Source organism: Seriola aureovittata, chromosome 5, assembly GCF_021018895.1.
Source record: "Seriola aureovittata isolate HTS-2021-v1 ecotype China chromosome 5, ASM2101889v1, whole genome shotgun sequence".
NCBI classification, from domain to species: Eukaryota; Metazoa; Chordata; class Actinopteri; order Carangiformes; family Carangidae; genus Seriola; species Seriola aureovittata.
The window spans coordinates 15,530,264-15,551,548 of NC_079368.1; the positions used below are offsets into that span (position 1 = coordinate 15,530,264).

At 43.0% G+C, this 21,285-nt stretch overlaps 1 protein-coding gene across 6 annotated transcripts in view; it reads right to left on the bottom strand.

Moving 5' to 3' along the window:
• The window catches only part of LOC130169332 (membrane-associated phosphatidylinositol transfer protein 2-like), a 41,239-nt gene that overhangs the window by 4,617 nt on the left and 15,337 nt on the right, over nucleotides 1-21,285 (bottom strand). Inside the window, exons 2-24 of one of the 6 annotated variants that reach the window (XM_056375996.1) lie at nucleotides 20,151-20,392; nucleotides 15,419-15,633; nucleotides 14,517-14,638; nucleotides 13,712-13,945; nucleotides 13,213-13,545; nucleotides 11,587-11,682; nucleotides 9,106-9,210; nucleotides 8,849-8,913; nucleotides 8,565-8,636; nucleotides 7,637-7,881; nucleotides 7,224-7,413; nucleotides 6,737-6,856; nucleotides 6,342-6,550; nucleotides 6,033-6,208; nucleotides 5,550-5,720; nucleotides 4,313-4,465; nucleotides 3,091-3,255; nucleotides 1,882-2,172; nucleotides 1,179-1,327; nucleotides 966-1,082; nucleotides 629-745; nucleotides 358-506; nucleotides 11-160 (exon numbers count right to left, since the gene is read on the bottom strand). In XM_056375996.1, coding sequence (XP_056231971.1) covers nucleotides 11-160; nucleotides 358-506; nucleotides 629-745; nucleotides 966-1,082; nucleotides 1,179-1,327; nucleotides 1,882-2,172; nucleotides 3,091-3,255; nucleotides 4,313-4,465; nucleotides 5,550-5,720; nucleotides 6,033-6,208; nucleotides 6,342-6,550; nucleotides 6,737-6,856; nucleotides 7,224-7,413; nucleotides 7,637-7,881; nucleotides 8,565-8,636; nucleotides 8,849-8,913; nucleotides 9,106-9,210; nucleotides 11,587-11,682; nucleotides 13,213-13,545; nucleotides 13,712-13,945; nucleotides 14,517-14,638; nucleotides 15,419-15,633; nucleotides 20,151-20,228 — 3,722 coding nt within the window. In that variant the 5' untranslated portion in view covers nucleotides 20,229-20,392. The remainder of the gene's footprint in view (nucleotides 1-10; nucleotides 161-357; nucleotides 507-628; nucleotides 746-965; nucleotides 1,083-1,178; nucleotides 1,328-1,881; nucleotides 2,173-3,090; nucleotides 3,256-4,312; nucleotides 4,466-5,549; nucleotides 5,721-6,032; nucleotides 6,209-6,341; nucleotides 6,551-6,736; nucleotides 6,857-7,223; nucleotides 7,414-7,636; nucleotides 7,882-8,564; nucleotides 8,637-8,848; nucleotides 8,914-9,105; nucleotides 9,211-11,586; nucleotides 11,683-13,212; nucleotides 13,546-13,711; nucleotides 13,946-14,516; nucleotides 14,639-15,418; nucleotides 15,634-20,150; nucleotides 20,393-21,285) is intronic. The other 5 variants (XM_056375991.1, XM_056375992.1, XM_056375993.1 and 2 more) reach the window with 5 other exon arrangements.

Below are 21,285 nucleotides of genomic sequence, written 5' to 3' on the forward strand. Positions count from 1 at the left end.
AGCTAGGTACCTGACAACGTCCACAGCTCCTGCCCGCACTTTGGGATCACTGCCCATAATTGACACACTGGCAGCAAAAGACCCGTCAATACTGAATACCACAAACTCTGTGCCACGTGGAATAACTGTCAGGTAGCTGTCTGCAAATGTGTGGTCGCCCCTGGAGAATAAAAAGAACAACAGAGAGTAAGAAAAATGGAGAGACACAAAGATCAAAATCTTTTTTTTTTTCTTGAAATTCACCCTGAGGACATTGAACTATAATAATACAAAATGCACAAAAGAGCCTGAATAATTCAATAAACTAAGACACACCATTAGGGTTGGGGTATCGAAAAGGTACCAAACTAATCTCACCTGACAACCATTTTAACTGGGTAGACTCCGATGCCCAGACGCTTGTCTTCTGGGATGATAAAAGACACACGGCCACTACTGTTGGTCACCTCTGTGTTGAAGTACACCCATTCTCCTGAGGGAGGCTGGGTCATGATGTGGAGGTCAACCTGGACAGGATTGAAAAACAAACACAACCTTTCAATAGGAAAATGAGCACAAACATAAATTACACAGACATTACTGACACCGGTCTGTGTGCTGCTGCAAGCGAAGACAAAAGAGAGTTCACCTTCTCCCCTGCCAAAGTGACCATGTCCAGGGGGCCGTACATGAAGCGACCTGTCACGACCTGCTGGCTGTCTTCGGTAAACACGGCATCATTTACTCGGTGGTTGGCAGTCACATTCTGTCAAAGGAGGGAAAGAAAGATACATTCTGAAATTTAGCTTTTGTGTATTTAACTGAACTATAAACATGTTACTGATGTTACGTTTCCAACATATATATATTTTTTTATAATATCTGATGAAATTTGGTTAGAAAGGCCAAAGTTAAAGGGCAGAGGTGAACCCAGGGTGTTGCGATTAAATAGAAAGCAGCCCTAAAGCAGTAGATCTGACGCCTACCCTGATCTTTACATGAGTCCTCTTGCGGAGCCACTTCTCTCGAGGTTTGGAGGGGGTGAATTCAGACACTTCTTTTCCATCAAGCTCCAGGATGCTGGAGTTTTCATGCCTCATAACCTACAGGGAACATTTCAATGATCCATCCTCAGTAGTTCTGAAGAGGACTTGCAGCCTGCAAGTTATATATTAACAAGCAGTGTAATGTTTACTCACCTGCCTCAGGAGAAAAGACACAACATCAGTGGACTCCCAGTATGATGCGTGGAAGAGGTGTGGTAAAGCCACTGTGGGGAAAGCGGTCAGAGCATCGGGGCAATACAGGGCAAAGTCCAACCTCTTTGTGCCCCACCAACGTGCTGCAACTGTGACGGGAATGGATCGCATAGGGTGCAGAGACGTAAGATGAAACTGTAAGTGGGAGGTTTGTAATGCCACACAAAGGTGCAACACCCCTGAGGCTAAAGTAAAAAGTTTATTTCAGTCCTTAACCACAATCATCACCGATCCCAGTAGTTCTCCAGCTACAGGAAGGAAAGGAAGGAGTTTATAACTGTTATCAACAAGAAGATCAAGTGCTGGAATTCAAGTTCAGAAATTAGAAAAACAAAGTTAGAACTGATATGTGATTAGATGAGACACTGAAGATGGTTATTCATGTTAGTATAGGCATGAGAAAAGATCATGGATTTGGAATGAAGCAGCAAAATCTGGACTTATACATTAATTCTCATCCGTGCAGGTAACAGCCTTGAATCTTTATGAATTCAGTTTCGAAAGAACACAAGTAAAGGGGAGGAAAAACAGGCTTTCTGGAAGAGCAACAAAGTTTTTGGATTGTGGCAGAGTATAGAGCAGCACAAAGAAAAGACCTGTAGTCTCATGTTGATTTCAGCAGTCCCATCCCTTAGAAATATACCTTGCTCCACTTCAGCCTGGGAGTCCAGTGAGACCAGATCAGATATAGCAGAGTCCAGCCCCGCTGACGGGCAGTTCTCGTACTGGCCAATGGGACTTAGACCTTCACTAGAGTCTGCCTCACCGTCCAGCTCTGCCACTGGATCTGCATCAGGTGATCCTGCAGCCTGGTCAGCCTTTGCTTTCTTACGGGACTTAGGAGGACTTTTCAGGAAGAATTTATTTTGTGACGATAGGGCGAGTTGGGACAAAAGGCTGAACTTTTTGGATTGGTTAATTTGGCATGATTTGGCTATGGGGAGAAAAACAAAGACAAAGACACCATATGAGAAAATGGATGCATGTTGGTATGTGACAGTTTATGACAGTTTGAAGAATGATGTTGGGATGTGTCTGGTGTCAGGAAGATGCCTTAAAGAGAACTGTGAATGTCAAAGCTGAAAAATAACTGTTAAAGTAGTGGAGCAGGGTGATACTGTGGAAGATCGTCTGATGCTGCGGTGCTGCAGGAGCAGATCTCTGACAATTAGTTTAGGTGCAGCTCCAGGGCTGTACTGCAGGTGCTAAAAATGCAGTGTTCACAACAGTAATGTGAGCAACAAATAAATGTCCAGGGAACAAAAAGAAGAGAAAGAGTGAGGGAGGGGGGAAGGGGGTGATTCGGAGGACAATCAAACAAACAGGAAACAGAGTACTGGTTCACTCAGCAAACATTGCAATAGGGAGTGGACGATGCAGAAATGGCTGAGGGAGGCAGGTGTCTACATGCATTACAACATTAGATAAATGCAGCACTCATTCATTGCATTTACATTTAGACAGTGGATAAGAGTAAGACAGACAGTGGAAAGTGGCACTAAGCTTCTTCTTCTTCAGGACTCTGTTTGGGACTTTTAACAGGAAATGGACAAGACGTTCTCCATGGGTCGCCATTCTGTGCAGGTGTTAAGTCTGGCTGAGCAGAAGTAGCAAACGAGCGGGATATTCATTGTCTACCTGGCTGACTAGACTGCTCCAGCTGGAGTGCGGGGTGTGTGTGGAGTCAGAGTAATGGAGTTGAGAAAGAGAGAGAGAAGATGAGTGAGGAGAAACTAGACAGAATAATAGAGAAAAGCTGGACTGAAAGAAAGAAGGAGAATAACTAGTATCAGTGTTTGTGTGAGTGGAAGGAAGAAAGAAAGAGACACTGGTTGGTATTGAGAACACTTACTGTTGGCTATGTTGGTGGCAGTGTAACTGTCTGCCATTCCTGAGACCTGGCTGGCAATGCTGACCTCACTGGCCCTCCGCTGGCCCCGGGAGAGGGGGCCCGTTACGGGGGATGAGGGGTACGAACTGTCCATGAAGACACCACCATGAGACTGAACAACATCCGCTATTGAGCCGAAACAAGGAGATCCCATTAGACAGAGACACAGGTAAGGGGAGCTCACAGTGATGGGAGGAGGGAGATGTGAGTTCGGGCAGCAGGAGAGAAATGTGACAGCAGGCACCATGGTTCCAGAGGATATGTGAAACCACAAGGCGGCCACATGGTGACCAAGGTCAGATTTCTATAACCAACCAAGTGGAAACACGAGAATATGAATACATAAAACACTTAGTGAATGTAAAATCACAAATGTCCACATCTGTTACAGTCACATCCATGTTAGTGTTAGTATCTCTGATGAAGGTGATTTTTATCTAATAATCAAGTGATATCATATATAGCGCTTGACATTTTGTAAAATCAGATGACCTCTGACCATTAACACAAGTAGAAACATAGAGTAGTACACACTATATTCAGGACGTATAGTAAGGACTCCAAGTACACTGTGCAAACACAACATCAAAAGCAGCACAATCTTCACATTAAAACCTGTCTCTGAAACACAGACGACTGTAGAAATACCCTCTCTTCACATTAATATCTGATATTATGGAAATGACGCAGAGACATCTAAAACCTGGCTTAAAAACCACAGCACAAACACAAATGCTTGCGTCCTCCAAAGACTGAATGCGACATGAATATATGATGGCAACAACAAAACCAAACACCACATGAGATGCTGATCAGATTTTTTCCAGAGTATTCCAATGACATGTTGTAACAATTTGTTATAATTTCTATTCAACCAGTCAAGTAAAACGCCTACAAAGAGCAATTTAGATAAAAGACTGAATGCTTCTAGTAAAGGCATATATGCAGTACATACTGTGTACTGGTCTATCAATGCATCTTTGTCTGAATGTCTCGAGAAAAACATGACAGCAGGTGTAGATTTTTGAAACAACAGTGATGGGAATATTCTGAGAGAACATGTGGTCAATATAAATCTGAGCATTTTGGACATGAGAGCAGGAGGGATGGAACAAACAGACAAAAGAAACACAGTGAATGGGGGGGTGTGGGCAGATGCAGGTGAATGGGAGAGGCTACACACACTCCATAGTGGCGGGTGTGGCTTTGAGGGAGCCCTCCTGCCAGTTTAGCACAGGCACAGGGATGCAGGTCTCACTGATGGTCTCCTGACAGCGAAGGGACAGGGTAGGCCCGCTGTCAAGTAGCAGCTGAGCGTTGCTCTGGACTGTCTCCACTATAGAGGGAGGTGGAAGGGGCAGAGGGGGGCAGAGGTCAGGAGGGGTTTTAGAGGTAGAGAGCCAGGTACGCAGATATGGGGACAGGAGGCCAAGAGAGGAAGAAGGAAAGAAGACAAGGAAGACACAAAAACATATGAAGCAAGAACAACTGAACATGAGACAAGAAAGCAGAGTCAAGCCCTTAGTTGAGCCCACTTATTTGAACCACAAATGCTTCTGAGTCATATACTGTCAGATCATTGTTCTAAGACTGTAAAAGGCCTGGCGTCTGCTAGTCATACAATCTTTTGCACTTAACTCAAAAATGAGCTTGAATTTGTCTGTAAAGCTTTGCCAGTACTGAAAACTCTGTTAAACTCTGTTAGTTAACAAGGTAAACCTGAGGATATTCAGTGACAGCTCATTTGATGAAAGCTATCACTTTTAGGACTGACACATCAAAAACCTGGCCTGAAGTCATTAAGAAATATCTTAATTCTTTTTACCCCCTATGCCACTTTCTAATAAGCCCTGGATCCTGGTTCAGTGGTGGAAGCTATTTGAGCCCAGAAAAAAAAATTCTCTGCTCATTGGCTACCTTTCTGTGTCCTTTTTCTTGGGGAATCACAGACAGAGATTTGTGTAAAAAGGACAGGGTGAGGCTCTAAGGGTTACTCTACTGTAATGACCAGTCTGAACAGAGACCACCAGCAGGACTATGACCACATTTAGATGAGTAAACTGCTTCACAAAAGACGTTGAAGCGCAAACAGTAGAAAAATGTTTCATTTTTCTTTGAGACAATGTTTACTCTGTGTGTGGAGAAACTCAAAGTGTGCTACTAAAGCATCTTCAAGACATGTGTTGTCTATGGCATGCATCCATGGGAAACGGAAGAGTGTCTGAAGTGTCAGCTGATGTGATCTTAAGTTCAAAGGAGAAATTAAACAGCCATTTTATAACAGGGAATTTTGCATTTGTGTCTGTGCATGTGAATCCAAGTCAGAACTACATAAATGATTCTACAATGTAATTCATGATTGGATATTCACTGAATTGATATAAATGAGGCTTCCATAAATCATCGTGCAGAGGGCTCACCCAGTAGGGCAGAGTTTCCATCTCCCAGGGGAAAGCGTTGGTAACGGGGCACGTTGAAGGGAGGCAGGAGGTGAAATTTCCTCTCCAGGAGAGGCTCCAGGCGGGAGGCCGAGGGATCGGCTGGGTGGAACAGGTTATAGACCTGCTGACAGGCAGGGCGCAGCTGGGCCACTAGAGGGAGGAAGTGAACCAAGATTGATTCAGATGGAAAAGTTATGCAAGATAGCTTGTCTAAAAAACACAAGGTCTACTGGCATTTTATTGAATACCAACTAGATATACATTATATAAAACTAATTTGAAGGTATGCGCTCTATATGCTACAATACTAATAAGAGCATCTCCTCCTGAGGCAAACTATTTGCACTTTTGGAGACAGAACATTTTACCTGTTTTTTTAGTTTTTTTTACAATGTAAACAATATTTGTTATCATTGATTACACTATAGCAAACGTTGCATTCCTCTGTATGAAGTAGCTTACCATCTAGCATAGGAATGACAGTCTTTCTCAGGGCGAGTACCAAGCCCAGTGGAGAGCCAAAGAGGAAAAAGTCAGACACCTCAAAGTCAAACTTCCCCAGGGATCCTCCATCCAGCATAGTGCTGCTGCTCGACCTGCGTGAAGCTGCATCATTCCGCAAGACACTGGAGTGTAAACTGGAAGGACAGCACAAAGTCATTTCCTCACACAGACCTAAAAATAAATCACACTCTGACAGTACATATGAAACAAGGGCTTTTTTTCCTCATCTTACAGGTCGGGATTTTTGTCATCCCACACACAACACACCTGGACAGGAAGGCCTGGTGTTGTTTTATTGTGTCCAGTTCGTAGGTGGAGGAGTCACTTCTCTTGCGTGGCAGTTGTCTCTTTGTGTCGTCACCTGCACGAGGGATGTCGATGTTACTGCGGCTGAGGTGGCGGCTGCCCTCCAGGGTTGGAGAAGATGACCCATGCCCGCTGTTGACAATGATGCCAGGAGAGAGGAGGTCCTGATCCTGCGGGGGACGAATCAGGAAAATTTGTTATGAAAACTTACAGCATAAATAGTCTTATTATAATGAGTAAATTAATTTTAGTTGCGGGGCATTCATTCAACAGGCATTTAAGAGTGTATTACACTTATTTTTTTAGGTTCTTAGTTAAAAAAATGTAATCACTCCACTGAATGTTAAGTCTCTTACCTGTACACTGACGACACTGCCCCTCCTACTGCTGTTCTGGCTTTCATTTACTGTCTGATTGCTGCTGCACAGTGCATCAAATCCCAAGATTCCTCCCACACAGTCTCCAATTAGACATACCTAGAGAGATCAAGGATCAGAAATAATATTTTTGACAAACAACATCCTTATGGTTAAGGTTTACCTAAAATATTGCAACACCTTCTCCAACATGAGTTAGCATAAGAAAAGAAACGTATGTCAGTGTTTATTGTTAAATGGGTGTTTGTCAACTAATATATATAAACAAAAGGTAATGACTAAGAAAAGACATTAAAGACCTAGCTCAACTGTGATACTGATATATCTTTGGAAACTAAAACATATATAGCTCATTATAAAATTGAATATTAAAAGAAAAGACAAAAAAACAAAACAAAACAAAAAAAAAAATTGTTGATATCAGAGAATTCAGCAGTACTCATAACTTCACAGGACGGTAACTGACCTGGCCAGAGAAGGCAGACCCGTCCAGAGACTTTATAAAATCAGTGAAGACCTGGTTGGCTCTAGCGATGACAGTGGCCACGGCATCCTGGTACTGTGGAGCGGACGTGGCCAGGAGGGGCAGAGCTGCCAGTGGGATGTGGTCCTGGCTGCTGGACAGACAACCCTCATCGTAGCTATAAGGGCTCAAGCTGCCACAAAAGACAAAAACGGACAAAATCAAATTGCGAACATATTTTGACGTCTAAAACAACAACTGAGGAGTTTGAATAAATAAACACAGGAAGAAGGGGCAGTGGTCATGAGCTGCACCTGGACCTTTTCCATCATAAGCAAACAGCAGTCACAGCCAATAAACAAACCTTTCATCATTATCCACAATCCTTGCAAAAGTCTACATGTGTGTCCTCTTACTTGGACACCAAGGAGAAGGCCTCGGCACAGATGGCAGGGCAGGGCACCAAGCGGATGGCGATGCGTCCCAGCGCAGCGGGGTAGTGAACACGCATGACTGTGTCAAAAGCCGTACTAATCGTGTTGACGTCTGCCTGCTTGCTGTTCTGGTCGCCTCCGCCTGTATCCAGGATGTTCCCTCCGTGCAGTACCAAGATCAGCACATGGATCTTGGAAGGCTGCAGGCACTGCTGGGATGAGCTTTCCTGAGGACAGCGAATTACAAGAAGGGTGATGGGTGGGAACACTGAGGAACAAGTTTTGGACAATGCTCAATAAATAGTATATTTACTTATGAGAACATCCTCTTTATTAGCACGGCCAAAGACAGTTAAAAAAGCATGCTTACTGAGTGTGGGGGAAGAAACACAGATAAACAATAATGCATCAAAACAATGGGCATCAAATTACTTTCATCAGATGTTGTTAGTAATGGATTCTGACATTTGGTGCCTATCTCTTCAAACATGGGCCACACAACAAAATTCTTTTCACGACTACAGACGGGCGGAGAACCATGACGGGAAACAAAACACAGCCAACCTACACTCCACCTGGACAACTGTTCAACTAACAACAAACAATGACAATGCTTCCTGAGGACAAGTCACATTAAATAAAACAACACAATGTGTAGTTTTGTCTTACACACTCTGATCCAAAACTTCACATTTTCATAGAAGCACTGTATGTACACTCAACGCCACAGCTGCAAGTACACGGGAGTTGAACAGAGGGTGGTGAGGTTGAGGAGGACACGTGGTTTTGGGTTTGGGCAACAGCAGGGAAAAGGGCAGGGGCAGTAAGTACTGGGTTTGTTCAGGGGGATCGTAGGTCTCTGTGGAGCTACTAAAGTCCACAGTGCACTGGGGCCAAAATGTTTACTTACTGACTGGTGCCTTGTTACCATGATGGTGGGAATGGGAGAGCTATCGGCTTGGCCGCTAACAGAGCCACGCATCTGAACACAAGAGGACGGAGAGGCTCAGGGACAAGCAGCCCTTATCTTATCCTCCAAAGTGTAAAGCCTGATATACAACACTAAGTTTGTTTTTCACAGTGAAAGCTAAAATGAAATCAAGAAAAGCTTTGGGGCCTGAAGGGCATTGTCTTGCGATGGTGCTGGCTAGGATTACGTTTTGTACATACACACTCCATGTCTAACACACATACCTCATCTAGTCTTTCCTCACTGGTTGCTCTTTCATAATCCACAGTCATTTCCTTGAACAGCTCACCTGAAAACACACACACACACACACACACACACACACACACACACACACACACACACACACACACGCACGCACACACACGCACACACACGCACGCACGCACGCACGCACGCACACACACACACACACTCTCAACGTCAAATATGACAGCAGTGTGACTGTATATTATGTATATGCTCATAGTCTTCATCATACCAGGAGTTTCCTCTGCGTCTGTGGCTTCAATCTTGTCCATGAGGTCATTGGAGTTCCACTTGGCGATTTCCTTTGGGAAGACCTCCTCGCCGTCTGAGAGATCCTCTGCAGAGGCAACACAAGTGATATCATTATCAACTGAAGTGTACGTGCCATTCAGGGCTTAAAATTTGTCATTACACAAAGTATAACCAGTTTATAGTGATTAACAGGGATGTATGACTTATGAAGGAACCTTGTCAAGCTTTCCCACAAGATATCGTCAAAAAAATCTTTGAATGGATATTATCTAGCTACTTGATGTACAGCATCGCCACTGCGGTGGCCATCAAATGCATACTACGCTGGATGTTTTCATCTTTGAAGTCTAAGCTTTGTGTTCACCTATCGCTGGTGACCGTATGTTATCACACAATCTCAAATAGCATGTAGATGTGTGCTGGGAAACAGTGGACAAGAGGAGGTGTGATTTTATTACCATAATGGATTTTTCAAATAAGAAAAACACATTTATTTACTAAACCGTTACCTACTGAGAAAAGGTTTTTAAATCAGTATGTGTCTTTGAATGTATCTAAATATATTGATGGACTGTGTTATCTATCCACAGACATTAATCTGTGATTTAAAAAGCAAGGTTCAGGATCTAAAAAAGAATTTCCCCTTTTATCCCATAATTTCTCTCCTGGGACATTTTTGTTTTTCAGCCAGTATCTTCATGTCTGAGAAACAGGCAGCTACCTCCTGTTCACTCTAGTTTGTGTGAGCAAATTGAAACTAATACCTATCATTTTATGTACAAATCTCATGCAATTCCATGTATTTCCACAGCAGTTATATTATGAATAAATTACACAACTGCTGTGAAAAAAATGGAAATCATTTTACTCTACAGTGACTTGGTTGCAGCCAGTTTCTCACAAACACAAACACCTAATCTTTTACATCTAAAGAAAATGATTCAGTCATAAACTGGTTGAATTACAAGGGAAACATAATGTGTCCATTCAACTTCAAGCACTTTTTAAAAAAGTTTTATAAATTTTTCCCTTGGTTGCTTCAATTATTTCTACTTATAAACACAAATAGTGATCCAGCCTTAAATTGGAAAATAATAAAGGTGTTTAGAGGTATCATCAATAGTCCTTACCAAAGTTATCATGGCTTTGTAGATATATAAGGTGTAAACCTTAATCTACATATTTAACTGTAGCAGATACCTTAGTTCTGTTGTCCCTGATCAATAAACCAAACAGACCCAATGCGGTATACTATTATCAGTTCTCCTCCCAAAGCTTTTCTTTATTCATTTTCACAAAAAATATATTTTTCTGCCACACAGAGAAGAGGAAGGTGACAGTTAAAAATAAACCTGGACGTGTATCTCAAGTGTTTGTAATAGATGTTGATGTAATTGATGCACGACGACCATAACCACAAACAAACTTTAAAGATAGAAATCTAATATCAAAGGTAATCAGAGCCAAGTCAGCCTGTTTCCATATTTAATCTACATACCTCCATCATGTGATTTCATCCAGGCACCAAAGCACACCCTGTGTACAAAGGATATACTCTGTATCTCAAGTTCTTTTTGTTACACTAACCTCATGTATTTACCTTTATTACAACTGCTTATTTTATGTGGTTGTCTTTACAGTGTAGTAACATCTGTAAATCATTAATAACTGAAATGGGCACAGGAGCAGCACAACAGTAATCACTGTATTAACCGTCACTGAGACAGAGGGGTATGTACACTAATTAATGACAGTGCAGTCAAAACTTTAATCAGGTCATTTCATGAAATGCGATGTGCTTTGACTTCAGACTCAACACATAGTAATTAATCCATACAAACATGAACACTACAACGCAGGATAAATTACTGGATGTCAACACAATTCAGTCTAATGATTGTACTCCAGTTACTCAGAGTGTCATGAGCAGAGACTTAGTGAACTTGGAACAGGTGGAAACTGAGTGCAGCAAAATCAGTATCAATATAATAAAGGACAAAAACATTGATGATTTTATTCTTGTTTCATCATTATGACAAAAAGTTCTGAGACAAAAAGCACCGGTGAATAATTGGGTGGGTGTGTGTGTGTGTGTGTGTGTGTGTGTGTGCTTGTGTGTGCGTGCGTGCGTGCATGTGTGTACATGTGTGTACATGTGTGTAAGGGGCTGAAGGGCAGAAATGATTGTGATTTCTGAACTTGACGTTAGGTTGAAACACCTGGCTCGTGTCCTTGGCCAAACTCATCCAGCAGAGAGCCAGGGTGTTGCACCACACCCCCACCTACTTCAACTGCAGCCCCAAAGCATGCTGGGTATCTGGGAAGCTTAAGAACTGATCTGTGGTTAAAGACACGCATGCAGAGTCAGGGGAGGAGGGAGCAAGCAGGTTCTTCGAAAACTGAACACAAAAAACATTTGATCTAACTTCTGCCTTTAATTTAAAATCAAAACTGTGATTACCATGAGCGTCAAAGAACTCTTCGTCTGAGCTGTCGTCTGAGTCTCGCGCTATGCTCTGCATCCTCCACTCTGAGATGCTGTGACGTGACGGGCTCACTGGAAAAAAAGCACGGGCAAAAAATTCACTGTTATTTTGGGACATGTGTTTTAGCCCTTCTCTTTCCCTTTTTACACACACACACACACACACACACACACACACACACACACACACACACACACACACTACAACAAAGAAATATTTCACAATCTCCCCCAGCCCCCACACAGACACACACACACACACACAGTGTTATATAAACATGCAACAGCCTCTGTGGTGCATTACTTCATCACAGATGGACTGCTTTGTGGTCAGGGGGTGTGTGAAAACTGAGGCCCAATGTAACGCAGAAAAGCTACAAGAACACAGACAACTAAATGCCAGCTGAGGAAAATGGCGATACTAAAAGCAGGCCTGTCTGTCACAGGTCTTCAGTCTATGCCTCATATATCATTAGTGCAGAGGAGGAGAGGGGGGCATTGCTCTGAGGGGTTGGTGGGTGGGGGGTGGGCACAGCTGTAGCTGTCAACGCACAGAAAAAAACAGCAGTGGGGGAGGATGGGGGGGTTGGGTCACTCTGAAGAGCGTCATCCTCCTCTGGTCTGTGATGTCAGCACTACTGCTAAAAATAGCCCAGGAAAGAACCACAGGGGGGAGTTATAGGGGTGAAACGAGGCACGCTGGATGAGATTCAGGGTCCAGGTGTCAGTTACAGTGAGCGCTGCCTTGAGGTAGGGGTGACACTGGAAATGGGTGTGTGCGGACATGTAGTTTGTGATGTCAAAGCTGATGCTAAAAATAACCCAGGTGAGATCTAAGATGCTGTAGGGGTGAGGTGAGGGAACTTGGTTAGTACAGAAAATGTGGAGGCGTGAGTAAATATAGTCCAACAGAATAAAAACATTCTGATTAACATCAGGCCCTGAACAGAAAAGAAAAGCGTGGTACAAAAGCAGAGTGTGCATACTAAAAAGCTGCTCCCAAGGTGTTTGACTTTATTAACACCAATTCAACTATTTGAGCTCAGAGCTCTTCAGCAGACTCTGATTCATTCAGCTTGGGAGCAACTGTGTGTACATCCGTGTGCAGATGAACCACAAAACACAAGGACAATTGTTTTGTATAGAAAATGTTGCCTATTATTATGTATTGGACTTCCATCATAATGAAGTCAAAGGCGTGGAATATGAACTTATCATGTTGGCATGGCATTTTTTACTTAGAAATATAGAAACAGAAAAAGCAAAGAGCTACTTTGGCTTTGCACAAACTTGATGCTTGACCTTGTTGAATTCTTCACATACTATGTTTCACTGTGGACAGGCCTCAAATAACACCTCCGTTTACTAACAGAACAGTTTGACTTTGTAGTTAATATAGCTCAGCCTTTAAGGTGAAAAGGAGTCAGGTTTCAGACTGAACAAATCAGGCTTAAAGGCATGATGAGGATGAAAAAGTATGTAGGGAGGGACATGCATAATAAATGCATGTTTCTCTGATACCTTTCACACCAGTGCCAGTCTCACACACCATCACACACAGAGGTGACACAGGTAAGTAGAAGACCATGGCATGCTTCTCACCTCCTCTCTTGGATGAGCGGGATGAGCGGGAGGAAGTGGACCACTGCTTAGTCAGTACACCTCGTGGCTGAAGAGTCTCTCCTGAGCTGACAACCACCTCCTCAGCTTCAATAGAGCTGATCGCCTCTTTAACCTCTTGGTCTTTGTCTGGAGACGGAGCGCCTCCATTGGCCTCGCTGGCCTCCTCTGCCTGACTGAACTGGGCCATCTTCGTAGCCAGGGCCAGCTGGGTTTCCAGCTCCAGCTGCCTGATGTCCTCGATAGTCAGACCGTACCACTCATCCTGCCAGCACCAGGCCTGCCGGTGGGCACGCACCATCACCTTTCTCAGTCCTAGGGAGAGATTAGGGGAGATATTAAACACCAAACATGGAAAATCCTAAGGTTTATAGAGTTTGATGGAAACTGAATAACACATCTGTCAAAATATACTGCTCACAAAAGTAACAAACTATCACATTACATGAAAGACTTTAAACATCTGTGAATGTTTACTCACCAACATCATGAATGAAGCGTTCGATCTTCGACTGCATGCCCCAGTAGCGGAACTCCACCTTGCACAATTTGTAGGCACACATGATGGGGGTCTTCCCTGGGTTATTGTTGTACTCTTCTATCCAGTCGTCTTGCAGAGGGCCCCTCTGGGTCTTGACTGACTTGTAGAGCCGTGGGTCCTCCTCTGCTTTGTACTCATGAGGGGGAATGGGATCGCTCACTATGTCGATTGGGTCTGACAAAGATAATTTACATTAAGAAAGTAATGACTAATGTATCCAGGTGTTTTTATTGTAGTACACTGATAACACATATTGTGTTTAGATTCAGTGTCTTTAACATCATGTCATGATGTGTACATAAGTGGGTGAGGTAGTAGAACTTGTATGGGCTTGTGTTTAAAGGCTTGAAATTCCTTTTATAACTGACTTTCTGACTGACAAACAGAATGAGTAACTGATTTAAGTTATAACAGTCAGTGTTGTGACTGCGTCACTGCTTGCCCTAGGACCATTAATTTCTGAGCACCTTCATCTTTGATGGACAAACATGCACTCAACCTTAGAAAAAAACAGATGCAGTACCATCAAACTGCCATAAGTGGGCCTCACCTGCTGCGCATGTTTGAGTTACAAGGGGACAGATGTCAAGACATTATCAGACTAAAAACCTATTTACTGAAAAAGTATTGCAAGATAAGCTAATTGCTTTTCTGTATTGTAAATAGCCTGATACACACAAATTAGTATTTTAATAAATAATCTGAGTTTATGTTATCTTTCAGGATTAATGCAAAATGGTCTCACCAATAGTCCTCTGCCTTTTCTCTGCAGCAGACATGTTGAAGACATCTCCTTGGTTGCCTGTGTCAGGTTTGTAGTAGGTTTCAATGTCAATGGAGAACTTCTCAACAAAGGGACAGGTGTATCTGAAGGAGAAGAGGTAACAACATTAAGTTAAAACATCAAATAGTCACAGAACAACTGTCCCAACAAAGCAAGAGTGCATTATGGGTTGAAATCTGTCTTCATTCTGAGACTCACTTTTAAAGTGAATGGGTCGAGATCAGAACTATTTTATTAAGAGTGATGATACCCTCTCAATACTGAGGATAGAATATAAGTGAGCCATGCCCATCTGTTGCATCTAAGGTGTCCGCAGCAAAGCTGTCACCGTTTGAATAGATATGTCAACAAGCACATGCAGGCTATCAATATCTTGACAGTATAGTCAAGGGCACATCTCTTTTCATCAACTTCCCGTCTCTGTGTTTGCCAGGCCCCACACAGACAAACAGACTGACACCCTGAGAATGAGGGGCCATCAACATCTAACGGCCTGGGAGCAGTGCTGGCCACACACCAGTCTGATGGTCTGCTTGGGAATATTCTGACAACTTGCTCTGAGGTCTTTATTTTCTTTCGGCTTTTACTGAGGGACAGCAGCTAGTGCAGGACGTCAGACTAGGCATCATCAAACTCACCACTCATGGCATTTAAATCACCTATCTTCTCAACAGGTGGTGGTTGCATCTTTAAATGTGTGTGCACCTACCTGCTACAGCAGTGAGACACACATTCACACAGCATTTCGAATATTAAAAATAACAAATGTGGAGTTTGTTATGCAGCCTTAGCAGAGTTTAATGCTCTCTGCCTCCTGATCTGAAGGGGTGGGAAGGTGGCCTTACTGCAGAAGCAAAACTTACCTGGTGCGGGTGTAAGGGTAGGCGTTCCATGACTCCTCTTCAACCCTCAGTGCTGCTTTGGGCAAGATGGAGCGGAACCAGCTAGGAATGTGCATGCCAATGTGGTAGACCTTGTGGGTGTACTGCCCTGTCCCACCGGGTCCATCTGTGTAGGGCTTATTCTCTAGGATCTCCACCCCACTACCTTCACCACAGCTCTCTTCTCTGCTCTTTTTCTGTAAGAAGAAATTAAGTTGAAGTGAGTTGGCAAGGTGTTTATATTTGCTTATAAGCAGTGTGTAAAGGGAGTGTTACATTTAAAAATAAATGGACATGTGCCTTACAACAAGACACTCACCAAAATGAATAGCTTCCTAAAAGCTCTGTCAGCACTGAAATGCAAATAAGGAAGCCCAAAAACCAGCTCATGGAGCCACACCTTTCCCATATTTACATTCCAGGTGCACAGAGGAAGAGAGGCTGGGTGGAGCCTGCTGATGCAGTTGAGTAGAGATAAAGCTAGGCAACTCTAAGCTTCAAAGACAAAGTTGTGAGGTATGGCAAACGTGTAATTTATGATGGTTATGAAATCAATGAAATGGGAAACCTAGACAGCAGAGCATAGTCCAAGTGCTGACTCTTAAAAACACAGGGAGCAAGGAGCAAAGATCATAAATGTCAGAGACTCCTGATACACTGATATATATTACTGATATATCATTTTTTCTTTTTCTCTTATCAGACATTTTCCAGTCTTTCCACAGATAGCTCAAAGTATGTTTAACGCAGTATTTAGTACAGCGCTGGGATAATAGGGAGACAGATTTCTCCAGTCAGTCCAGCGAGGAGAGGCGATGCAGGCGAGGCAGTGAATCGATGGTGTAGAGAGGAGGAAGCCATGAGGCGGCCAGCTCTCCGGACCTCATTACCTCTGACAGGTCATTCATTAGCCACCCGCTCTGCTCTCAACAGCCCCGACAGAGCTCAAAAGACACAGCACAGACGCCACAGCAGCAGGTACACGAGACATTGGAACATAGCTGATGTAAAGTGCCAAGTGTAAAATGTCAAGTTTCCAGTGTAATGTATGCATACTATCACTATAAAAATTGCATCCCATCAGGAAATAGACACATAAACAAATAATGGGTCTTCAAAGAACAATAATTTTAAGCAATCATGTAAAGGAACTGTTCACCTAAAACAATACAACATATCTTTCCACATAGGACTATCAGTTAGTTTTTCAATTACATGATAAAACGATGTCAGTACATTAATGTGAGTACTATTATCATTATATTGGGAAAAAGGAACTACTGCTGAATTTTCCAAAGGTAATTATTTTCCTTTGTATACAAATGACAGCTGCAAATGTTGCCAAATGATTTCTGGATGTAAAGTCAGCAGTCCAGGTGAGAGTAGAAAACTGTGTTTTGCAGTGGACTGTCATTTAATTAGGTTGCTGACAGGTGACTGCAGCCTGTCAAAAGCAGTGTCCCTCTGTCTCCCCCCTGGAGTGACAAATGACTCTCTCCAGTTCACCCAGACAAAATTACAAAACACTGGCCAGGGCTCAGCTGTTCCCTGAGGGAGTAGATAACATGCTTAAAGTTAAATGAAGACTGAATGTAATGTTAGGTTCTTAATGAAAACAGTCTGTTTTGTTAATTTGTGTACAGATGTAAACTATAACTGTGGGGAAACGGAAATGAAGGAAGTTTTCAAGAGCTTCCGCAACTGTGTCGACTGGCTTCAGGGGGGAGGGGGGAGGGCTCTTATCTACACAGTTATACTGTAAAATCCTTTTTGGCTCCCTACACAAAGACAAAGTGCCTACTGTGTTGTGAGTTCAAGTCCTGCCCTAAAACCTTTGCCACATACCACTCTCTCTATCTCTATCTCACAGACACACACACAGACACACACACACACACACACACACACACACACACTTTGCTTTAAACAGCCATTCAACACTTCAAAAATAAAAGCTGCTGCCATGAAAACCTTCTGTATGTGTAGCTCTGACAGGATAGGAGTCATATCCTAGTTTTTTCCTCTTGCCTTCAAGTTAGTCAGGCACGTTTCCTGTTTGAGATGCTGCTTTTCCCTTCACTCTGCAGATACATCTGCTTAGTCAGAACATGATGGATGTGTGTGAATGAATGAGAGAGTGAGAATCTCTCATATTCAATCTCTCACATATTCTGCATTTGGCTCAAACATTACTGCAAATCCCTATGTGGAGATGATAAAAGTACAATGAGCTATCAGATAAGAAGGTGGTGTTGTGAGGCCAAAGGAAAGGAAGTGAGAGGAGAGATGAGGTGGGGTGGGGCTTTTCATGCTGAGGTGCAGATATGGCCAGACTGTCCTTAGGCCCTGACTTCATCTATGAGGCTTACACTGGGGATGGATTGCAGGCAGGCCTACATGCTGCAGTTGCCCTGGCAACATACAGCAATGAAGCAAGGGTATCTACAGACACCAGCAAAATCCTGGTTTCCTCTCTGCTTACAATACAGCTCTCTCTTTTTTCCTTCCACCTCCTCTCATTTCTTCCCCTCCCTCCTTCGCAGTCTCTCTTTTTATCCTCCATTTCCTCTTTTTATTCACTCCCTCTCTTGAACAAAACCTGACCACCGGCACGCTGCTGATGTCATGGTTGCCATAGTGACAGAAGCCTCACAGCAACAAGGCTGTGCAGAGAGGGTGAGGTCAGGGGGAAAGGTAACTATGGGTCACTAATGTAAGAATTCTTTTTCCTACATGCTTCACATGCTGAAGAGTGCACATATGAAATTATTTTTTTTCCCGGATATGAAGACTGTGTAATCCTGCTTTTGCAAGTGTCCTGTTTTGCACAATGTCCTGTCTGACAAAATCTTAAACATGGTATGCAGAGGATCTGGAAGCAAAGCAGGTTAAAACAGATGCTGTAGTTATGCGTTTCAATTCAATTCAATTCTCCACTATATACAAAGAAACAAAGAAATTATCATGTGTACAGAAATGTGGCGCAGTGACTAGTTCGTGCAGTCTTGAAACGTCTGCTTGCTTTGGGGCATGTCTGCTGAGTCATGTTCCCAACCATCTACACCTCAACTGGATTACCTGTCTGTTTGGTACACTGGGGGGAGGATATGAAGAGAAACAACAGAACAGACAAGGTTGTCAACTGAATATTCTGAGACCAATATACTCTTTATGGACTTGTGCTGTACTCATCAAATATTATTTCCATTTGTGCAGACAGGACAAAGAAATGTCTGTATGATGCAATGCTACTACAACTAAAGTTGGTATTCACAGAATGTCAGAAACACTTTCAAGCAAATGGTTTTTATAGTACAAAGAAAAAAAAGGGGAGGCCCATTGAGGCAATACAGGTGAACAGCAGTGTAGCTTGTGTGGTACTATTGTTATACCAGTGGGTGGATATATTAATGTTAGAGTACTGTGTTGATGTAAACGCTCATTAATTTGGGTGTATGTTTAACGGTTGCAGGAGAGACCTCTCTGTGGGATGGTCAACAGCTTGTAGGAATGCTGGGGTTTTCATTACACAAGACATAAACTTTCACCTTCTTCGCTGGAGCTGCTCCCTGAGGGCTGCAGCTGCCATGTATGATCACCTAACTGAAATATATGCGATGAGTATAAGATGGGTGACGCTTGAGTACATGTACTTCAGGGTCCATATTTTGCTTTGTGTTGTCTATAAAGCTAAACTGATGTAAACCCAACATAAATGTGTTTCCTTTAACATTGCACTATGCATATTTTATTCACTTCTAATGGTTATTTTTTCCTGATTGAAAATAATCTCCTTTATTCACATTAACAACACAATATAGTTCTTTAAAGAAGCAAGACACACTAAACTTGGCAAAATGCCTCAACCTGATCAAACAGGCTTGTAACATCAACCTGCTCTTCAACAAATGTGAAATTATCACTTGTGCTACACATTACATAACCATGCAGCCATGCCAATGTCAGCTTGTGCCCTAAAACTTCAAAGATTTAAACAGAAAAATACACCTAAATGTCTAAATGTGTAAAACATGATTAAACAATAGTAACTAAATAAATAATGCTGAACTCAAAACTGTGGTAAAAATACAGTCTGAGTCATTGTGATTATGCTCCATGCCTCTCCTGTGTACCGCTGCTCACAGTGCACCTGGCAGTACCACTGGATTAAATAAATCCTCCTTCATGTACACATGCCACATGAAGAGAAAATATGTTGCCACATAGGATAGCTAAAGCTGTATAAATCACTCTTTCCTGCTAGTAGCTGTAAACCCTAAAGCTCTTACACAGACCCTCAGTATCCAGCTTAGGGCCTGGTTAGACAAATGAAACTGTTTGACCAGACAAAGCAATATGTCCATCTCCGTTGTCAAATATCTGTGTGCAGTGAGTTTGCAAGGAATCACGGTGCCCCCACCCTCCTTCTGAAAAACATTTAGCCTATGACGAATGGAAACAGCCAGCCTCAGAGTTTAATTTGGATAATCTATCAACACACAAGCTCCCTTTGTTCCATTACTCCACCAGCGTCAGACACCATGTGACCAATCATTTCATAATTGGGCACGCTGTAAATCGCACTCCTGAAAAATCCCATGTGAATTTATCTCCTCTTTGACTACTTGTTTTCATCCCCTGGTTTCTGCATCATTTAGACGTTTTTGGACAGATGGGTGAGAATTTTGTGAGCAACATGGCGTTGTAACCTCACCTGGATCATATACAGCTGGGCGATACGGTACTCCTCCACACTCATGGGCATGGGGATGCGATACTCCTTGATAAGCATGGTGAATCTTGAAGAAAGGGGGAAGGGGGATCCAGGGGAAGACTGACAAGGGAAGGGGAGAGGGAGGGACAGAGGGAAGGGAGGGGGAGAGGGGACAGGAGAGACTCCGGGAGCTCCTATGTGTGACTCTTCAAATCACCAGCTGAAGTCCACATTGATGGTTCCTGTGGAGGAAGACGCAAATGAAAGCATGAGGTACGTAAGATGTAAATATATTTGAAAATAAATACAAGCATCTGATCAGTGGTGTTTGTTATAGTCAAAGCCAAAGTCATGTAGTCATAGTCAAAACATGATGTTCAGCCTGATGGTGGATCTCAACAATGGTTCTTCAAACAGCTCTTCATCAACATACATCACACAAACGCAGAAACCAACTTCAATCAGCAACAAAATTCATTATGAGCAAAAGATAACGGCACACAGACTAATTTCAGAAGCTGCAAGATTCCTATATTCATAACCAAGGACAAACATTCATTCTCTTGGCTCACGCACAGATGAAGAAAAGAGAGGAGCTGGAGCATCATTCAGAATATGTGCTCAATGTAGTTACTGTATGTCTGCTCCAAGCCTTGGCATCCAGGACGAGCATCAGCGTTGTGTCTCCATCTAGCATTTCAGATCCAAGTAAGGCACTTCCCAGGATAAACTTCTCTTCTTATACACAGGCCACAGCTCAGTGTGTGTGTGTGTGTGTGTGTGTGTGTGTGTGTGTGTGTGTGTGTGGCCGGTGTACAGAAAGCACCCGTGCCTTGTTGACGGTCCCAACAGCCACCCTGTCTTTCCCAGGACTTCAGCACCATCACATGGGGGGCTCACTCAGCATAAGAGGGATTATGGTTTGGTGGGGAGCATTACATAACATTGTAAGAGCCCCCTGTGCATGATTGAGGTTTCACAAATAGCAGTCTTAGAATTACACAAAGCATTGTTTTCAAACCACTGGGCAGATAGGGGTAGGTGTGGGCTATACATACACAACGAGTGGGTGGCGTGAGTTGCAGAAGTCTGCTTTGACCGCTGTGGGAAGAACAACTCTCCAAAGCAAAGCAAG